General features: G+C 41.4%; 1 protein-coding gene across 2 annotated transcripts in view; it reads left to right on the top strand.

The window, feature by feature from the left end:
• Positions 1-1,489: 1,489 nt before the first annotated feature.
• The window catches only part of EPHA4 (EPH receptor A4), a 215,321-nt gene continuing 195,652 nt past the window's right edge, over positions 1,490-21,158 (top strand). For both annotated transcript variants that reach the window (XM_061636780.1, XM_061636781.1), the window contains exons 1-3: positions 1,490-1,608; positions 5,349-5,416; positions 10,618-11,281. In XM_061636780.1, the coding sequence (XP_061492764.1) occupies positions 1,518-1,608; positions 5,349-5,416; positions 10,618-11,281 (823 nt within the window). In that variant the 5' untranslated portion in view covers positions 1,490-1,517. The remainder of the gene's footprint in view (positions 1,609-5,348; positions 5,417-10,617; positions 11,282-21,158) is intronic.

Below are 21,158 nucleotides of genomic sequence, written 5' to 3'. Positions count from 1 at the left end.
CTGACGTCTTTGTCTGAATGCTCTTCGCTAAGAGGCAGCCCACAAGGTGGCGCTCTTGGTTTATATTGGAAACCCCTTTTCTCCTTTCGCTTGTGTGAAGTGCGCTGAGATTTCCCCCCACCGTGTGTGTGTGTGTCTGTCCCAAGCCAGGCCTTTTCCGCTAAGGGAAGAGAAAGCAAAAAAGAAGCCGCGGTGGCTAGTTACTGGCTTGTTTGTCTGCTCGTGGACTTTTGCCTGCGATCGGTCCTAAAAGTGTGCAAGATCTCCAGGTGGGGAGCGGCAGGGGGAAGTAGTGACATCCGCTTCCATCGTCTGCCGTTAAGCAGGAAGGCGTGATCCTCTATCGGAGGAATCCTCCCCAAAGAGATCTTGCCCGGGCGTTGCGCATTTGGCTAGAAGCACGTATATACTTGGCTAGAAGCACTTATATATTTCCTGACTGTAAGAGGGACTCTTCGAGGAACTGCGCCTCAGTGTCTTGCCTGCTGATCAAGAGTTTTCGACCTCCCTCTCTGTTTCTTTGGATCGTAACATAGGCTGCTCAATATCAGCGTATGTCGATTGTTTTTAAAGCCAAGCAGCCGATGTAAAACAAAAAACCGTCGGCCTGTCACCAGACAGACTCTAGGGAAAAAACAACTTTGTTGCTTATAGTGCTTTCCATTCCCACGAACGATCACGAATACGGTTGCTTTGGAATGGCTGGAACTGGAAGAAGCGACGAGCTATTTACCCCTGGCCCTCCGCGCTTCTCCTCCCCTCTCCCCTCCTCCAAACTCTTATCCCTCCGGCTACTGCAGGAACATAGTTTTTCGAGAGATCTGTCCAGAAAATGGATCGCGATCTAACGCGGGGCCCGATTCTATTGAAACGGTGCACACGAAGCGGACACGCCGCTCGCAGAATTATTCCGCGCCCTTTTGTTCATCTGATCATATATATCTCATTCAGATGAATAAAAAGTCAAGTGTGGGTGTTCTTGTTACGCTTAGCCTCTTTTTTAAAAAATGGGGGGGGAGGAGTGCACTCTTTTTATTCTATCAAATAAAAGAAAAGAAAATCCTTCGCTAATCCTTTCCTGGGGAATTCGATCCAGGACATCGCTCGTTAGCTTTCAAAAAGCCCAGGAAATTCGGAGTCTTAACTGAAGCGCACCGGGGACGGGGGGGGGGATGAAAGAATGAACACGGAGCGTTTCAGTGCCAAGCTTGGAGGTATTCTGATCATGATGCTACTGGGGAAGGGAGTCGGGAAGAGAGCAGATCCGCCGCCAGACACTTTTTTGCCCCGTTCGAGGGACCCTTACACGACGGCGAGGAGGCGTGGCTTTGGAGGGGACGGGGCGGGGCTTTCCTTGCAAGGAGCTCCTCCGGCAGGCGAATGGCATTGATGGACGGCGGGACGTCACGGGTCCTCCCCCGCCCCCTTGGCAATGTCTACAGCTTGCTGCACTCCCAATTTAAGCATTTATTCCACTGGGATAGAGGAGTCTAGAGCGGCGCTGGCACCAAAAAACCATGGCTGGGATTGTATATTTCACCGTCTTTTCGCTTCTCTTTGGGATTTGCGAGGGAGTCACCGGCTCTCGGATATATCCAGCCAATGAAGGTGAGTGAGGGGGAAAAATAGCCCCTGGGAGGGGTCCCAGGCTGTTCCGAGGCTCAGTCTCCCCTCTTCTCTTGTAGCCGGAGTGGGGTTTGGGGTGTCCCCTCTTCTTCAGGAATGCCGGTGGCAGGGCACGTAAGTCACTGGGACCGCGCGATGTGTGCAGGACGCGCTTCCGGGCAGCGCCGGGCAACTTGTGCCGGCAAGAGAAAGTTGGACCCAGCCGCCTGAAAGAAGAGACGAACGGGCCGTCGGACGATCCCGCGGTTGGGCATCCTGCAAAGTGACGCTGGAGAGCCAGAGGGTAGCGTCGCAAGGGGGCTTGGCAGGAGCTTCGCCCGCATCCACCCTCTCCCCACGCTCGGCACCATCGCCCGGCTACTGGATGGAGGGGGGGGCGGGTTAAAGTTTGGAACGCGGGGCTGCTGGCTTTCCGCACGACTGGCCGGCTCGGATCCTCGCCTTCCGGACGTGCATTTGCCGCAGACGCGACAGCCTTGCGGTCGGCCAGCCCAGCACGCGCGGCGCAAAAACGCGTGGGAGCTTGACCTGGATTTCCACCGTGGCGGGATGCGTTTAGCCAACTAGCCGTGGCAGCCTCGTAATAAGTACGCCCGGGGGCCGCCGCCATGCGAAGAAAGGGCCCTTATTTGCCACCTTATCAACCCATATAAAATCTAAACCAGAGCTCTAAAGTCCGGAACAGGACTCCGTCTCTCTCTCTCTCTCTCCGTCCGCTCTTCCAATTTCACCTCCTGGCTTGTTGCTGCATGCAGCGGCGAGTGTATAAATTGGACTATTCCCCCCCCCGGTCATTATTATTATTGACCTTCGTCTTGAAAAGGTGATGGAAGGGAAGGAAGGAAGGAAGCTTAAAGATCTTGGCGTTTGTAAACCTGATGTTACATAATCAGGGACATGCGCGCGTACACAAACGCGTACAGACACACAGAGAGAGACGCTTTTCCTGGACTACCTGTCTTGTTTTATACACATCCAGGTGGCCTGTATGTTCCTGAACCAGCTTGACAGGAAGGGGTGTGTGTGTGTGTGTGTGTACCCTCCTGCTTCTCTCCCTGTGTGTGTGTGTGTGTGGGTGAGAGAGAGAGAGAGAGAGAGAGAGATGCCCTGAAATAGAAATTTCCCTCCAGCTGCTAGTAATTTGGCTCCTAGTCCAACTTGGTCATGATATAATGTCAGAGGCCTTAAAATTACCTGGTGCACAACACCAGTGCAGGCAATACGCAGTTTAAACTTGAAACAGAGAGGCAAAAGATTTTGTAGATTGATTTGCCTCTGCCTGAGGAAGGTGGACACCCTTGCATGTTTTTTAAACCTATTTTTTTGTTTTCAACCCCTGTTTTCCATTATTTTCTCTATCATTAGCAATTGAGCCGCACATCCTTCATTTCCTCTTTTCTGGTCTCATTCATTTTTACGTTCATTGCGAGGGATGCAGCCTTGACCTCTCTGGTGCAGAAGAGGTGACTCAATTTGAGAAGGCTTTGTCTCTCTCTCTCTCTCTCTTATAAAATAGTTTCTGGCTGATTCTTCTTGATCTTCTGATGTGGAACATGCACAAAAATGGCAAATTATCTCCACTGACATTAATAATAAAAAAGCAAATTAAATAATAGAGCCGTTCCATTCAAAAAGGGTATCCTATTTGTTTCCTGTAGTTCAAAGCCTTTTGTATGATTTATTTAGAACCTCTGGTGTTGTAGGCTCGCTATAGGAAAGTGAGGAGAACACTACTGAGCAGCTGCAATTTCATTTGAATCTGTCTCAGCATCTTTAAGTTCAGTCTGCACCAGGGGAGCCATTTTTCATGTCCCCACCTCTTACTCCATCTTTAACAAGAGGCTTAGGAGGTACAGGGATTGCAGTGGTGGGCCTTATAACAGGCTGAGGTTACCCCTCCTTGTTTTGGGTCCTACATACTACTCAGTCGATTTACCCCATCTCTTCCTTACTAGCTAGAAATGTTACCTTTGGGGGTGGGTTAAAAGAAAAATAAATCTGTTTTTCTTGCAAGTGTCATTAAACATCCAGAAGGTGGTAACAGAACATGTTGGGTTCAATGTTTATAGTGGCAGTGATACACCAATTTGGATTAAGCTACATATCAAACTGCATACTGCACCTGCTTCTGAATTTAAGTGACATACTAAGAGACTTTCATAAACAGAAGTGACAAACAGTATAAACAAAGACATTTGTTGCAAAGCAAACGAAATTACTTTTCTGATACCTGGCATCACAGGGCCCCTATGTTAAATACAGCATTGCCACAGGTGTGTATCCACCTGTCCATTCAGCCTCTTCCTCAACTTTGAACACTGAGGCTGTGATCCTAAATATGTTTATTTGTGAGCAATAAGTCCCCCGTAGGACTGTTCGGAATGGCTGAAATCCAGTGCGTGTGTTCAATGGGAATAAATCCCTTTGAACACAGTGGGACAGACTTCTGATTAAATATGGATAGAATTGTATTGTATATAAATTAGAGGACCAAATAAAATCATTGATAGGACCTTATCATTAGTAATTTTTATTTTCACTTTATTTTTTTAAGTGTGCAAGCTAATCCAGTTTGGATGTTTTGTTGTTTGTTGTTATGTGCCTTCAAGTCGATTTTGACTTATGGCGACCCTATGAATCAGTGACTTTCAGTAGCATCTGTAATAAACCACCCTGTTCAGATCTTGTAAGTTCAAGTCTGTGGCTTCCTTTATGGAATCAATCCATCTCTTGTTTGGCCTTCTGCTTTTTCTATTCTCTTCTGTTTTTCCCAGCATTATTGTCTTTTCTAGTGAATCATGTCTTCTCATGATGTATACGTTAAAAACGTCAGGCCATTGCCTCTAGAACTTATTTTGTACAGTTGTAGGGCATAGTATTCAGAGAAAGGGCTGAGAGCTTAGAGGTCCTCAGTTCAAATCCTACTTTAACCACAGAAGCAGTCGGTGGCTCAAGGACAGGGGCAGTCAGTGTAGTGTCTTCCAGATGTTGTTGGACTTCAGCTCCTGCCAGCATGGCCAATAGTCAGGGATGATGCGAGTTGTATTCCAACAACCTCTGGAGGAAACATCATGGATAACCCTGCCTCTAGGAGGACACTCTGGCTTGGTCCTATGTGCAGTATTTGCAATATGGGAATACTAGAACTCGATTACTATGTAGGAGTATTGTAAAGTTACTGAAATAGGTGAAGCACCTTGTGTAATCTGGAAATACACTATATAAATGTGCACTGATCCATAAAGTGTTAGTTTTACTTAATGAACAAAACAGTCACACATAACCCATTAATTTGCATGAGATGTAGGCTGCAAACCAGTACATGGTTACCTGAGAGTAAGTCTTACTGAACATAGTAGGGCTTACTCCTGAGTACATAAGTATAGGATTGCCCTATTAAGCATTTATCTGAGTAGATCTCAGATAAGACATCTGTCTTATGGAATTCTAAGGGGCTTTCTTCTCATTCATGTAGCTTTATCTGAATCAGGGCCACAAAGGTGTGTTTTTTTTTTAAACAATCTGATCTACCATTAGAAGAAGTCCTTGATTGTATTGGTGTGACTGGTTTTTAAAAAAAGAAATTAGTTTTGCTATAAATCTTGGCTGGGAAGGGTGTTTCTTTTCACATGTGGAAACAGTCAGGTAAATGTTTTCTAAAACTCAGTCTGGGTTTCAGTAAGTGTAGCTTTGTATTTATATTTGGTTTCTCGTTTTTGCAGTTACCTTATTGGATTCCAGATCGGTTCAGGGTGAACTTGGGTGGATAGCAAGCCCATTGGAAGGAGGGGTAAGTTCTGAATCCCTATCTGATCTTCAGGGTAGAATGGGAATGATTTGTAAGTTTCTGGTGAATCTGAATTGCTCGATTATTGTTGATTGTGGGGAGGTCAGATTTGTTCCATGGTCTGTGATGTGAACTTCACTTTGTTTGAGAAATCTTATACTCCTAGTGCATAGCTCTGTCAAGAAAGGAACCAGAAAGAGATTTTCAGAATCAGAAGTTTGATCAAGAAATGAATATTTACATCCCAATCCTAAGCATATTTCTTCAGAAGTAAGTCCTGTTTAGTTCAATGAGGTTGAACTATGCATGCTCATTCAGGTGCAAGTTCCAGTGGGTTCAGTGGGGCTTACTTTGAGGTAAGTGTGCAGGACTGCATCCTTAGACACCTACTTTTTACCTAAAAAATGAAGAGAAAATATTTCATGGTGATCAAATGGAAATCTACACCTGTAGATTTCTTTACATTTAGAGCAGGGCTGGGGAACCCGTGGCCCTCCAGATGTTGTCAGACTCCAACTTCCATCAAGCTCAGCAAGCATGGCCAATGGCCATGGATGATAGGAGTTGTCGTCCAACAACATCTAGAAGGCATCATGTTCCCTGATTTAGAGTGACATTTATCCTAAGACAATTCAAAAGGTGTGAAGCCCCAGTAATTTAATAGATTTATCTGCAAGTGAGTGAAAAACCCACACTGTGAGTTGATATTGTAGTTCATAAGTTTTCTTTCTTTTCTTTTACTTCTTTCAAAATGTCTGTGTTTGGGAAGTGGCAGTGTATTGTATAAAGAAAAGCAGAATAAGAGCTTGTTCCTTAATCCATTGCTGAATGGCAAATGTTTAATACATTTGCAGATTTGGACTCTGGGAGAGAGCAGAATCTCAGCTTAATCAGCTCTATGCAGACTTTCACTCACAATTTAGCAAAGGATTTGTAGACAAATAGCATGCAGCCAACTAGTCTGATATGATGCTGAAGAACTGCTAAGTAGGCCATAATTCTTATAGGAGACGTTGGGTAACCCTCAGCATGCCATGGGGATCAGGAATTTTTATTAATTAAGAAAAAGACAATCCTATTTTCAGTGCCACACACATAGGGTGAATATTAAGAACATTTTCAGTGGGGTCGGGATGGGGGAGAGGAACAATGGTATTTCCAGCTACGTTCAAATACGCTCAAATCCCTTTAAAATTAAATGGAAACCTCTTCTGACTGCGATTAAAGGCAAACAATTCATGCCTAAGTCAAAATAATTAAAAATCAAAGTTTTGAAAGATTACCAGACATATAATAAACAGAAAACCAAATTCCTTCAATGTGCTAATGAAATATACCGTACTTTTAACATTTGTAGGTCCTGTAATTAAAAAGAAGGGTGGCGGGGGGGGGGATAGTGCAAATGGAAAGAATGTGAGGCTGTTTATTTAGCAATGCATTATGCATAAGCTCTGAATTAGCCCTATCATGGGAAAATGGAGTATTGTCCTGCTTCTATTGTTGCTCTGCCCAAACTTGACTGCAGTCAAGTTATGCTCTGCCTGTGCGCACTGTGCTGTCCTTGGAACCATTCCTCCCCCTAGAAAAATGGAATGATTGACAGGCCTCTGGTGATGCAGACAGCGCACATTCACTGTTGATTGCAGGCAGTTGCCTCATGTTTGACAGTGGGAAAAGGTACAGCTTTATCTCAGTGAGAGTCAGGCATCCAAGTTAATCCTATACCCTGGAAAGGTTACTGAATTAGTCTTTCTTTGGTGCACCCAGGGGTACCCCTTCTGTAGATTCAAATATTGTTGTTTTGTAGAAGTCAGTAATGTAACTGATTGGCAGAGGAAGTCATTATATTAATCATAACTTGGAATGTGTGTATATATATTGACCTACATTCTTACAATCTGAAGTTGAAGGAGAAATGTAGAGTGCTTATCCATGACTAGTTTCACTAAAGCTATGTATGCCTGTTCTCTTTTAAAATTAGCAGTGAAAAATTCAAGAGAGCTCAGTCTTGTCTTCAGGTATGCCTGCAGGATTGCATAGAAAGCTCTTTAATATAGCCTCATAGGCTGCAGATTTGTTTCAAAGCATTTGAGAAGGGAACGCTCTTCTCTGTCTGTCTTCAAGATGTAGCCTTCAAGACCAGCACTGCGTCTTTTTATGCTGTATATAGCTCACGGTATGTTGCAAAGCACTCCAGTTTTTATAGATCCAGAACAGGTAATTCCTGAAGTGTGAAGTATTTTATATGTTAATATGAGACATTGGGAGATAAAAATAGGCCACTTTACCAGTGAATAGAGCTATTACTAAATCTATAGTAGCCCTAGAGGAATGAATGTGTTACGTTATAAGTTTAATTAATGATTTACCTTTAAAATTCCCAGTTGAAAGGAAATCTTGGGTCTGGAATGCTTTTACTGCTTTTAACCATGAGAAGAGTTGGTTTAGAAAGCTGAAGTGAAAAAAGAAGTGTTTGTCTTTGACAACACATTTTAGAAATGTGGAACTTTTCTTGTATTCAGCCATTTGGCTCTGATATTGAGGTAAATATCTATTTTTTAAAAATAAAATAAACAACTTTGTCAAACAAAAATCAAAAGGGAGAAAGCCAGAAGCAAACCCTGTGAGGATTTTTACAGCTAGGAGCCACTGAATGTAGTCATGTTCCTTTCATAGACTTCAATAGGCTTTGGAGCTAACCCTATAACTTGTTTTGTGTAAATACACAAAAGGAAATCCCATTGACAGTTCTTATTTCCCTCTCCAGTTCCCTCCCTGGCCCCGCACAGACTATGGGTTGATAAAATGGAAAGTGATGGATCATAAAGGGCAGGATTGTAACACAAGTCTCGCTTCATGGGAGTTGTAAATTAAAGAACTCTATTGCTTACATCATGTTAGCATTTTACACTGATAAATGGCTTTCCAGTTTTCTCTATATCGGTGACAAACTTTGACACAATGAGTATTGATTTATTTCCCCCCCTCCCTTTTTTTGAATTTGCAAGTATCTTCTCCAGGCAATAACTCAGATCTTACCTTCTTGACTCTGGTGACTGTTGGTGTTAACTGCCACAGATCTATAAAGAGATCTAGCTACTCTAGATTCTTTTTAACATAAAGAAGAATTGTAGGGTGACTTTAATGGGAATGAACAAATCCATTAGAATTGTAGGCTGAGTCCTGTAATGTCTATTTGGCAAACATGTTTAATAGTTGATGGTTAGGAAATCCTGAGAAGTTACATTCTAACCCTATTCCATTTTCCTCCTTCCCACATGCTACACTGTATGGGCTGGAGCCTCAGAATTTAGCTATTTTTTTGCATAAATGAAAAAAGGTCCTTCCCACCCTTTGAACATTAATTCGGCAGAACCATGCTCCTTTTTCGAAAAGAAGAGACAGAGAAGGCCACAGCAGTTGCTTTCTTTTCTGTATCATGTGATTAACATAATCTCATTAAACAATGTTCAAAGCCACTTCCACTCTTCTTTTCTTTTATGATATGTTCACTCCACTCCTACTGGAACACAGCTTGATAATACAGAATCAAACTCATTTTGAATCAAAGTTTTATTTTTTTTCTGCGGGCTTATTTTTTGTGGCAATTTTCCAAACAGTCCAGAATTGAAGGAGAAAGCACACACTTCAGTTAAGCAATGCAGATTTCTAAGGCATGGCCTGTTACTCCATTATTGCTATTAGAATTCCTTCAGAATAGAAAGTCCTGAGGGGTCTTAAGCTAGAATGCTTGAAATGGAACCAGTGGATTCAAGACAGCAAAAATATAGGCATGCTTACACTTCACTGAGATCGTTCAAGGGTGGTGACTATAGAAATAGAATACAGAAATATGAATGATATGAACACACACATATAATTCATAGTCTGAGGTCTCCACTTAGGTCAGCCTTCACCAATTGGTGCGCTGAGATATTTGACTACAATTCCCCTCAGCCTCAGTCAGGACAGCAATGAGTTGTTGTCCAAAACAACTGCAGGGCATCAGGTTGATGAAGGCTGAGTTAGCCAATGCAACATAATCAATATTTGTTGACATAATATTTGTTGACAGCCAAGTTGTAGCCATCCCAAACTGAAGATGGTTGGACCTGGGTATGAAGAACAATTCTGGGAAGTGGAGAGGAACAGCGGACTGTTGTAGTGTACAAGCTGGGATTGTGAATTGTGGAATTCTGGGTTCTCCTCTGCCATAAAATCACTAGGTGGCTTTAGGGAAGCTACTGTTCTCTTGGCCACAGCCAAGGTCCCTTCCTTCTACATCTGCAACATAGGGGAAATGATACTGATCTGTATTTCAGGACTGTTGTACGGATTACTGAGATAAGAAGAACATAAGAACCTGCTTTATACCAAGTCAGATTATTGGTCAAATTCAGTGATGCCTACACTGACTGGCCGTTGTTCTCCAGGGTTTCAGGCAGGCAACTTTTTCCAGCCCTATCTGGAGATGCCGGGGATTGAACCTGGGACCTTTTGCTTGTGCTTTATTACTGAGCTACAGCCTTTCCCTGCTTCAGATAATGTATGCAAAGAACTTTGAATATCAAATATAAGCACTATTGTTGCTATCCAAGCAGCCAGATACTATTGTCGTGTACTGAATAGGTATTGAGGTGATCTGGTTCTTATTTCCTGTTCTGCCTCCAATGGTGTGTGTGACCCTGGGGAAGTTTCTTATAGTGCAGTCCTATACTTATTTGCTCAGAAGTAAGCTACATTTACTTCAGTTGGACTTGCTCCCAGGTAAATATGTGTAGGATTGCAGCCTCAGTGTCCTCTTTGCATCGTGCTTTTTAAAAAATATCTACCTTTGTATACCGAAGAGAATACGTGTTAAGGTTGCACAGTGTTTGGGGTTTAGACTATAGCTGCTAGGGTCCATTCAGGTTGTTGTTATACAAAGACTGATAACAAGCAGGGTTGTCTGCATATGCCCTGTTTTCCTTTGGAAAATATCACTTGTCTGAGATCTAAATTGCTTTTTAAAAGCTTGTTTTCTTTTAGTATATGGGTTTATCTTCGTACAGGTGTTCGAAGCTTCTTATGTGGTTTGATTTTAATGGCTTCTTGTGTAAAGAAAAATAAATGAAACCAATTGGATAGGAATTAAGTTCTCTAGTGAGGGTACAGTTTGATTGTACTTTTCACACTCTCACATTTATCCCTTTGGTTCTTCACAGTGGGAGGAAGTGAGCATTATGGATGAGAAAAATACCCCAATCCGCACTTATCAAGTCTGCAACGTGATGGAGTCAAGTCAGAACAATTGGTTACGAACTGATTGGATTCCCCGCGAAGGGGCTCAGAGGGTTTATATTGAAATCAAGTTCACACTAAGAGACTGTAACAGCCTGCCAGGTGTCATGGGAACTTGCAAGGAGACGTTTAACCTCTACTACTATGAGTCGAGCAACGATAAAGAGCGCTTTATTCGAGAGAGCCAGTTTGCCAAGATTGACACGATTGCTGCCGACGAGAGCTTCACTCAGGTGGACATTGGTGACAGGATCATGAAGCTCAACACAGAGATCCGTGATGTGGGGCCACTGAGCAAGAAAGGATTTTATCTGGCTTTCCAGGATGTAGGTGCTTGCATTGCCTTAGTGTCTGTCCGTGTTTTCTACAAAAAGTGTCCGCTGACAGTCCGTAATCTGGCCCAGTTTCCGGACACAATCACTGGGGCGGATACATCTTCTCTGGTGGAAGTTCGTGGCTCATGTGTCAACAATTCAGAAGAGAAGGATGTGCCAAAAATGTACTGCGGGGCAGATGGTGAATGGCTGGTACCCATTGGCAACTGCCTGTGCAATGCTGGGTATGAAGAACGCAATGGAGAATGCCAAGGTAGGGCCCCCCCTGCATTGTGCAGTTCATTAGAGGTTGGTGTACATAATTGAATCAGAGATGAGAGTCAATGGAATAATGCCAGTAATTAGCAGTCCCTGTGGGATGCAATGGGATGAAGGGGTCTAATGAGGAAGTCGGGTAGTTCCAGGTGGCAGGGCTAAGGAGCGCATAATGCTGACAGAACAAATGGCACACCATAATCAGCAGAAGGCACAACACATTTGCTATCAGAGGGTAGATTAGAACTGGCTTGCATCTCACCACTCATATTTGAATGACTATGGAAGCCGTGTTGCTACTTAAAGTGACAGGATCTCTTTTTTCTTCCTTTTTTAAAAAGGAAAAATAACAAAACACAGCAGCAATAGGCTGTCTTTTCCTTCATGATGGAAGACAGAAACTTCTTTTGGGGGGGGGGGCTAAGTAAAGTAAAGAGATGTTACTTTACTCTTTAGTGTCTCATTTGATAACTTTTGCACTACATAATCCTTGAATATGTGACATGGTTGCTATTGTGAAATATTTTTATTTCTCAGAAAGTCTCCATTGTTTGCTTTAGAACGGAGCATGCTAGGAGACACTAAGAAATGCAATAAGTCATCTCTTGGCCCCCCTCCTTTCCCTATCCTCTGCAGAATTAGGGATTAAGGTTCCTATAAAAGACAGCTTAGTTTAAAGCAAAGAAAAGAGGCGCAGGGAGAGATTTAAATCTCCTTTGTGAGCTCCTGTGATTTTTAGTTATACATTATCATGATTTTATAAGTAGACTATTACTGGTTATGGACTTGATTACCCCTTTAGTTGTCCGTTCAGGATCAGTCTCTAATGGCTTGTTTTTGCTCAATGAATGCCTCTTTGTATATATTGCTAAACTGATGCAACTGTATTGGGCCCAGTGACACTAAGTCGGGTTTATTTTAATTGCATTTTGCTATGGGTCATAATTATATGTGTGTGTGTGTGTGTGTGTACACACACATATATAGGAAAAATGTAGGAAAAAGCAAACATTAGACAGCTTTTTTGCAAAATAGATATAAAATGGCAGTTTCCTCCCACCAAGAAGAATGTTCTACTGAAATGATTTTATGTGAGCATTTATAGGCAATGTGAAGTTCATTATTATGCATTGAAATTAAGAGTTGTCAGGAGAGCAGCTCTGAGCACAAACATTTTCCTTTGCTATCATTTTTTCATCAGTTATGTGCATGTCATTGGGGAAAGGAGGGGGGGAGATGACCGTATCTTATCAGCAACACAATTATGAAGGGTTGGAGTGAGAATTGAAAAACAAATTGCATAATGACAGGGCACATGTCTTGAGGAAATTATTCTGTCTGTTGGAGTGGCAGGAACTTGGAAACCTTACATGTCAAAAACAAATAGTTACCAACATGCAGATACAATGCTGAATGGTTTTTTTTTTAAAAAAAAGGTCGGCGGTGTCAGATCTCTTAAAACTGTTTTTTTCCTCATTTGTAAGTAACAGTTCTTGAGAGAGTATTATTTTTATATAGTTTTGATTATGGGAAAGCAGGTGGATCAAATGAGAAAGTTCCCTGTTGCAAAGAGATTACTTTGCATTTCACTAAAGGGGGTGATAGGGCAGTATTGGCTAAACCTGATTGATGCGGAATTAAAGCACTCCTTAGTCATTGACCCACACATTATTATCTAATCACACGACAAACATTGTGTTGTGTGGAAGTAGTTACTTGTGATCTTTTAGGGGCAGGAAGTACAGGGGGCATTTGGTTTGCTTTTTTTTTTAAAAGCAGTAGGTGGTTGAAATTGATACCTTCAGATAAAATACCTGGAAACTCTCTGTTAGGCTTTACTGGACTTACAAGAACTGATTGTTCACACCTAAAGTTAATGACCAGTCCTGATGAGATAATATATAAAAGGAAAAAGTAGACCTTTTGTGTTTTGCATCTCCCATATTTTAAAACCTTCCTATTAAAAGAGGCACTGGGAGAAAATGCAGTCCAGTAAACAATTTTAAATTTCATCAGTGGTTTGTGTTTTCCTTGTAAAGTGTTTCTTGTAGTTCTAAGACAAACCTTTTTCTTTCTTTCTTTTTATACTCTTCCCAATGTCCAGGCTTTACTGGGGATTGCTTGTTAATCATGTTTATGATAGGAATCCAAACTATGTTCCTTTCAGTGTACAGGTGAATCAAATGGATAATTCTGCAGAGGTTTAACTTGGTGTTTGGTTATCATTGTAGCTCAACAGATTTGTTTCCCTTGTAACTTTTGAGAAAACAAACACTATGGAGGGATGAAAAAGGGTTGTTATGGAACTGGAAGGCCAACATAAGAAAGCTATCTCAAATCCACAAGAGCTTATAAAAGACTCCAGCGTAAGACTGGAGGATTGTGAGCAGGTTCTAGCCCAATTTACCAATGTGCTGACTGCGGCAGGACAAATGCAGGAGGAGGTCAGAGGTCATTCCCTTCCTCATCCATCTTCCTCCTGTGATCCTGAGGTCAGAGTTAAGATTGATTAAGATCTTAAAAGCTCGACAAAGGCTTGGTGGGCAAAAGTGGGCCAGGCAGATGATGGGGGGGTGCAGAGGGTGCCCCTCTTGTTCTGAGATCTAACACTGCTCATCTGCTGGAGTCTTTAGAACCTTGGGGACCAAACGACATTTCCTCTCGGCTTTCTTTCATCCAGCAGTGTATGCTAATTGAGTTAGAAAGAAAGAAAGAAAGAAAGAAAGAAAGAAAGACAGACAGACAGACAGACAGACATATCTACCAGGTGATGCCTGGATTGCCCCCCAAAGCAGCTGCAAGTTCATTCACCATCTTGATCTTGAATAACACTTTCTGAAATGGGAACCTTCCCTTTTGCTTCTCTCTGCTGCTTATTGGTGAAACAACTGCGTGCTGAAGTAAGAAGAATGTGTGATTGGGGTTAAAAGAAGCTTGAACTTACTGAGTGGTTTCAGCAAAAGATAATTATTCGATTGAGACTTTGCAATATCTGCAAAAGGGCAGGGAAACAGATAGAAGCGGGGTTCCAAAAACTAAAAATAATCAAGAATCTGTTGTTTTTTGTTTTGTTAGGAATTTTCCTATGTACTGTCTTACACTCATCCGTGTTTAAAATGAGTGATCTAACATTTTGAGGGTATTCCTTTGTTTGTTGAAAGTTGCACTTCTAGTTTCAAACATAAATAAAGGAAATGTTCCTTTGATTCCCCCCCCCCGTCCCAACCTATTTACTAATAGCTTTGTGTTTCGGAAACAAACATGGAAAAAATCCATGGGAAATACTGTTAATGAAACATGAAATCACCATACTTTTGAGGTGTATCTCAAAAGCTATGTCAATTGACTCCTTTAAGAAAAAAAATAGTTGTTGGCTGATGCTCCTTTGCTAAAAGATACCACTGGTAATTGAGATTGTTTTGTTACACACTAGCTCAATGTGGTTTTGATTTCTGTTACTTAATTTCCTTATCAAAATTAATAGATGTAATATATGGAAAAAGCAAAGAAAATGCTTAATCAACCAAGTAATAGAGTTTTAGCTCTCTGTAATTGTTGTGATGCTGTGAAACTGGAAAGTTAAATTTGTATGTATCCTATTTAAAATTCAGATATTTTTATTATGATTTGCATAAACGTCCCAAGAGTTTAGCATTTCTTAGTACATATTTTCTCTGTTAGGAATTCTTGGCAATCTAATTGGCAGAAAATCCTACAAGGTTTAAGATATGTCTTTGAAATCACCTTCTTTTTGTCATTTTTGGAATTTCCTTTCTTTCCTCTTTACCTTTGATAAAAGGGTCTTTAAGAAACACTAATTTGAATGTTAAATACCGGTATCTGTCTGGCTTTAGAGAACTATTTCACTGTGCCAGGGGACTACAGTGGGTTTGTTGTTCTTAAAGAGTAGGTCATCCTCTGCTTTGTCCTACTGAACACATTTTGAAAATATGGATGTCTATTCTATATGCATATATAGTATATGCATAAAAGCAATCCTAAACTGCAGTTCTTCTTTTGCTTCTTATTGAAATAAACAGGTATTGCTTATGAGAAACTTTGCATGTCATCGTTTGGACATACCCAGAATAGCAAAATGGTCCATACCACTTGATTTGTAAACTGAATGCTGGTTTCCGTTGGAAATGTGTGTGTGTGTGTGTGTGTGTGTGAGTGAATGATTATAAGTGTGTATATGTATGCGTGAGCATGTGTGTGTGTAAAAGATCAGTCTTACTGAGAAATTATGTGAGGTGCAGGGATTTTTTTTAAATAAAACAATTTGGAGACAAATTTGTGACATGTGTTTGTTCTTGTGTGGTGGTTGTCTTCTCTCCACTAAAATGCATTGCAGTTTTTCCCCTGCTGAATGTGAGCTGTAACAAACTCTGGACTAGTTTTATTAAAGGTTTCTGAATAGTATGTGGATCTTTCCTAGTTACAGTGTACAAAATCTTGTACATCCTTTCTAACTTGTAGGACTCGCCATAGAAATACAGCTTGGCTGTCCCTGGGTTATTTATCTGTGGCTGATAGTATGGTTCACTGATCTTAGATTTTTATTGTTGCTTTGAGGGGACACAATAAAGAAAGATTTCAGCCATCCCTTATATCTTTTGAATCTCTCTTTTTTTTTTCCCACTCATCATTTCCTTGTGGATCAAACTTGTGGATCAAACTCGACTCTCATTTCATCTGATTCTGCTGTCGTCTTTTGATATCCTTTGTGAGAGCAGGTGATGTCACATAGTTGCATGAGCTGGAAATAATTAACACTTCCATGACTAAATGGTCACTTTATGAATATTCACGATCTGCTTCACTCTCCCTGGGAAGCAAACATGTTGGTTTCATTCTCATTACTCCCACTGGAGACTGGAGAGGTTTCCCCTGTGAATGAGGATTGTCAGCTGTCTGGCCAGTTTGCCTTTTGCATGCAGCAGATTCTTCGTTTGCATATTTTGTATACATCCCCATGTAAAGTAGCTCACCCATTTCCCCCTTTCACAAAGGAGATAAGCGCTTCTTTTGGAAAGTCTGGAGGAGAAGCTCCTTCAATTTATGCAGATCCTAAAGTCTTGGATCTTATGCAAATTTATTTGATTTAAGTTCTTTGTTTAAGAGATAGGGAGTGCATATTTGCCTAGCATTCCTCTTTGTGGCCCAGTCCTTCCTAACCCCCCCTCCCTCTCACACACAGAGGCATTGAGGCCCTCTTTGCTTTATGGGAAAAGCTGCCTACTCATGCAATGCAAAGCTGTTAGGTAAAGAATTCACTTTAGGTGTGAACTTCATCCATGTTTTCAAAGTTTTATAAATAACAGAACATTAGGTACCATTCAGTTTGGGTAAATGGCAGGGAATTCCCCCCCCCCCCCGATTTCTGATTGGAAACTGATATGAAGCTGCGTTGTGTTGAGCCTTTATAAAAAGCAAATCAAATGATGGGTAAAGAATTTAAACTGTAACCTTATAAAAATCCCCTGATTTTTTCCCGCCTTCAATCGGCCAGAGGAAGATTCCTGCCCTATTATACGCGGACGACCTGGCCTTATGCTCTTTAACCAGAATTGGTCTTAAACATATGATTTTGAAACTGGAGGAATACTGCCGCACGCAGAAGCTCACTGTCAACCAGTCTAAAACCAAAATAATGGTTTGCGGGAAATTTATGAGGTCTCAAATTTCCTGGTCATTAAACGGTGCACCAATTGAACAGGTCCGAACCTTTAAATATCTTGGGATTCACTTTTCTAATACTCTTTCTTGGGCTTCTCAGATTAAAGCCATGTCCCTCCTAGGGTCCCGCGCCTTAGGTCAAGTCAAAAGTTTTTTTTATTCTTGTGGAGGCCAACTTGATGTCCCAATGGTGAAAATTTTAAAAACTAAAATCCTACCGAAAATATTATATGGCTCCAAACTATGGGGAGCACTGGCCAAGCCCAAATTAGAATCAATACAAAATTCATTTATGAAGCAAATTCTTGGACTCCCACCGGGGACCCCTGCTGCCCATTTAAGGGCTGAATTTGGTCTCCCCTCTCTCTCGGCCCATTTTGACCTGGCTTACTTGCGATATTGGCTTCGTATTGCTAGCTCAGACGATTCCTCTTTGGTCAAACAGTCCTGGCTGGAGCAACAAAAAACTTCAGGGTGGGCTCAAGAATGCCAACAGATTCTTGACAAATATAATCTGCCCCGCACCACATTCTTTGAATTAAGCAAGGTTGCCCTTCGTAACTGGATTTTTGACCAAGATGCTATCCAGGATCGAGCTACCATTGCGACGGCACCATATTCAATTTGGTACCCAATTATAAAGCCCAACCACTCTTTCTCTACATACTTGGGAGTTTTATCATTCGCTCCCATTAGGAGAGCGTTTACTGCTCTGAGATTCCAGTCCATGCCCTCGGCCTTCTTAGAAGGCCGCTACTGTAGTATTCCACCCTCCCATCGTTTTTGTATTTACGGCTGTAAGGCGATAGAGGAGATTTCACATTATCTACTTTACTGTCCCTTATATGAGGATCCAAGACGCAAATTTTTATTTCCTCTCCTTGCCCCTTTTGAATCTTACTCTACAGAGGAATTGGTTATTGTACTTCTGGCCGATAATTATAAAGTGGTAACCCTAGCGTTGGCTAACTTTGCCTTAGCGGCACAAAAACTGAGAGCGAAATTTGCCACTGAAACATCACAGTAGAGCCTCAAATTTGGGATATGGTTTTAAAATGAATTTTAATGTTGTATGCTATGTATGTTTGTATTTATTGTGTTTGCACATGGCCTATGGCTAAGTTTGCAATAAATTTTTACTTACTTATAAAAATAATCATAGTAGTATCTGTTTGGTCAACTTAACAAAAAGGGTAAAATATCTAAGAAGATATTTGTGTTGCATTACACACAGATTTTTTTTTTTACATGATCAGAGTAATCCTAGGCATGTCTACTTAGAAGTAAGCCCCTGCATCCAGGAAACTATGTATAGGATTGCAGCCTAAGAGGTTTTTCTAACACCCTCTCTTTTAAAGCATTCATTTAAAACTGCCTTTGACCTGATGTAGAACATGAAGGAGTTTTCTGTAGGCTCCAGATCAGAGGCTTGTTTGGGACAGTTTGGTTGAAAGGTTTATCGATTTGAACAACAGCACATGAAGCACGTATACACTACATTTACAAAAGGAAAAAAATGATGGATTGTTTTCATCTTGTGTTTTATAAATCAACAGTATGAAATCAGAACCAAAATCCATGCTAGATCTATTTTCTCTAAAACCAACAGAAAAGGGCAGGTTTTTTTGCCCCCTGTGAATATGTACACAAAGCTTTTTGATGTGCAATTAGCGTTTAACTCAAAGTTAATTTCACAGAGCAGTAAACTGCAGAGTGTCAGGCCGTATGGCATAATTAAGCAGAGGTTTAAAACAACAAGGAAACGTGCAGAAGCTCTGGTTTAGGCCTGAGCAGCATTGAAGGAAGTGAGACCATTTGCTTCCAAGTATAATTGGAAGGGCTGTTGGGGTTTAATAATACCAAGAGGCACCTCTTGCCTGGCCTGTGCTTTTGGTTTAACCTCTCAGGGAAAGTAGTTTTGAGTCTGAAGAATTTATGTGTTGTTTTAAAGAAGTTATGGAACTGAGGCCATCTTCTAAACTTTCTAGATCTTTTTGTTCACCTCTTCCCCAATTAAAACTGTCACTGGGGACAGTCATATAGAGCCTGATCTTTTCCTTTCCTACCTGTCTGCTTGTGTATATATAGCTGTACCTTTGCTAATCCTCCCTCCTTTCTTCATGTTCTAAATCTGCTGAGGCCAACTGGCACTCAACAATTGGTTGCAAAAAACCTTGCTCCTCCCTTTCAGGGATCACATAGTGGCCCTTTTAGCATTCCCTGTGAGGTTGTGGTTATGCTGTGAGACAGAGATGCGGCCCTTCAGATATTGTTAGATTCCAACTCCCATTAGCCCCAGCTGGCAGCACCAGTGGTCAGGAAAGATGGGATTTGGAGTCCAATAATAACTTCTGGCTAGTCACAGGTTGCCTTCACTTTAAGAAGTTCTGAGCCTTGATTGTTTCATTGAAGAGTTACGATCAGTTACAGGTACATGAGCCCTGGTCCTCAGGTAGGGAAATCTTCTAGTATGAGCAACATCATCTTAGGTCTTTTTATAAAAATGGTTGATGTTTTGTTTTGCAATTCTTTTGTTAACCAGTCCATCCAAACATACAAAACATACTAAAACTCGACTATGCCAGCCAATGAATATGCAGCCTTATAAACAGGACATTGTTTCTAAGTTGCTTTCTAACTGTAGTATAGTTCCAAATGTATTGATAGGAAGGTCAGCAGCTCAACACAGATCCACCCAAAGTCTCGCAGGATGCTGTTTCTGGGTAGGTTTCTAGAGTAAGTTTAGAAAAGGAAATATGAGGTCTGTTATGGTCCTGTGCCTTCTGAAATTGCATCACAACATTTTAATAAGTTTCCTGAGTTCAGCTTCTTTCTCCATCATTCAAAGGATGATGATAGGAGGAGTCACATCAGTGGATCATCTCCCTATCTTCAGAGCTGTCTTGCCTGCAGCAATATGGCAACCCAAAAAAGCAGTAGCTACTTCAGTGGCAGTGAGACTCACATCAATTTACAAGTTGTGTCCTTTTAATCCCAGATAGTTAGGACAGGCTAACCTTATTTATTGTACAGAGGGACTTTTATTCTGCCATATTGCTTCATGAATCATGTGCCTAAGCACTTGTAACATAATTAAAAGTTTCCCTGTTTACTCCCACCTTCCTCTCCCTTTCTTCTATTGATCCCCCTCCCAATTTTAGACTGTAAGCTCATTGGGACAGAGATCTGTCTTCTTGGAATACTGTAATGTTCCATGCACATTGATATAAATAATGAAGGGTGATGATAATGTTTGAGAGGTGAGTGGCAACACTGAAAACAATTTATGGAGATGAACCATTTTTTTCTAATTGTGTCCTGATGATCCTTGGCTCCAGTTGAGGCCTGGTTCAGAGATACACTCTGTTCGTTCCCAAAGTAATGTAAGCTAATGTGGACGTATATGACACATCCTTATACAGTATAACCTCAGTGTTATAAATGACTTAGAACCTGACACTCTTGCCCCAGCACCTTGTATCCCTCTACTTATCTGCAAGTTTCAAAGCCTCAGGATTTTGTGGGTTCTGGCCACAACATTCCAGTGGGCTTGCTATAGTAACTGCCACTCCTTGCTAATGGAGGTCGGGCTCAGGCTCTTTGAAAAACAACTGTGAGATGTTCAGGTTCTCATAGCTGGAAGTGGCTTTGGGATGTAAGGATGTGAGTGGAATATGGTTTCCTCAATGAGATTACCAGGTGTTTACTGGAGTTGTATTATGAATTCCTTAACTGGAACAGAGGATGCATGCAATTTGGCACAGTGGCCAACTTGAATAGCAGGTGTCATATCTGGTCCTATCCCAGATTACTGATAACCTTTGTGTAAATATTTGACACAAAATAGCTGTTTTGGTTATTTATCAAAGACACGAAAAATGAAAAATGATGTTCTCCGCTCCCAAGGATCATACAGTCTGACAGTGCAGAGATATCAGAGATGGGAGAGGCTAAGGCCCCATCTGCACTGTGCATTTAAAGCAATATCATACCACCTTAAACAGTGCCTCAAAAAAAATCCTGGGAACTGTATTTTAAGGGTGTTGAGAGCTATTAGGAGACCCCGATTCCCCTCACAGAGCTACCGTTTTCAGAGGGAAGGACTGATTGTTAAACAACTCTGGGAATTGTAGCTCTGTGAGGGAAATAGGGGCCTCCTGCTAACTCTCAGCACCTTTAACAAGCTACAGTTCCCA

Source organism: Rhineura floridana, chromosome 7, assembly GCF_030035675.1.
Source record: "Rhineura floridana isolate rRhiFlo1 chromosome 7, rRhiFlo1.hap2, whole genome shotgun sequence".
Taxonomy (NCBI): domain Eukaryota; kingdom Metazoa; phylum Chordata; class Lepidosauria; order Squamata; family Rhineuridae; genus Rhineura; species Rhineura floridana.
Note: the sequence above shows the minus strand (reverse complement) of the source record. Positions and strands in the feature narration are given on the sequence as shown.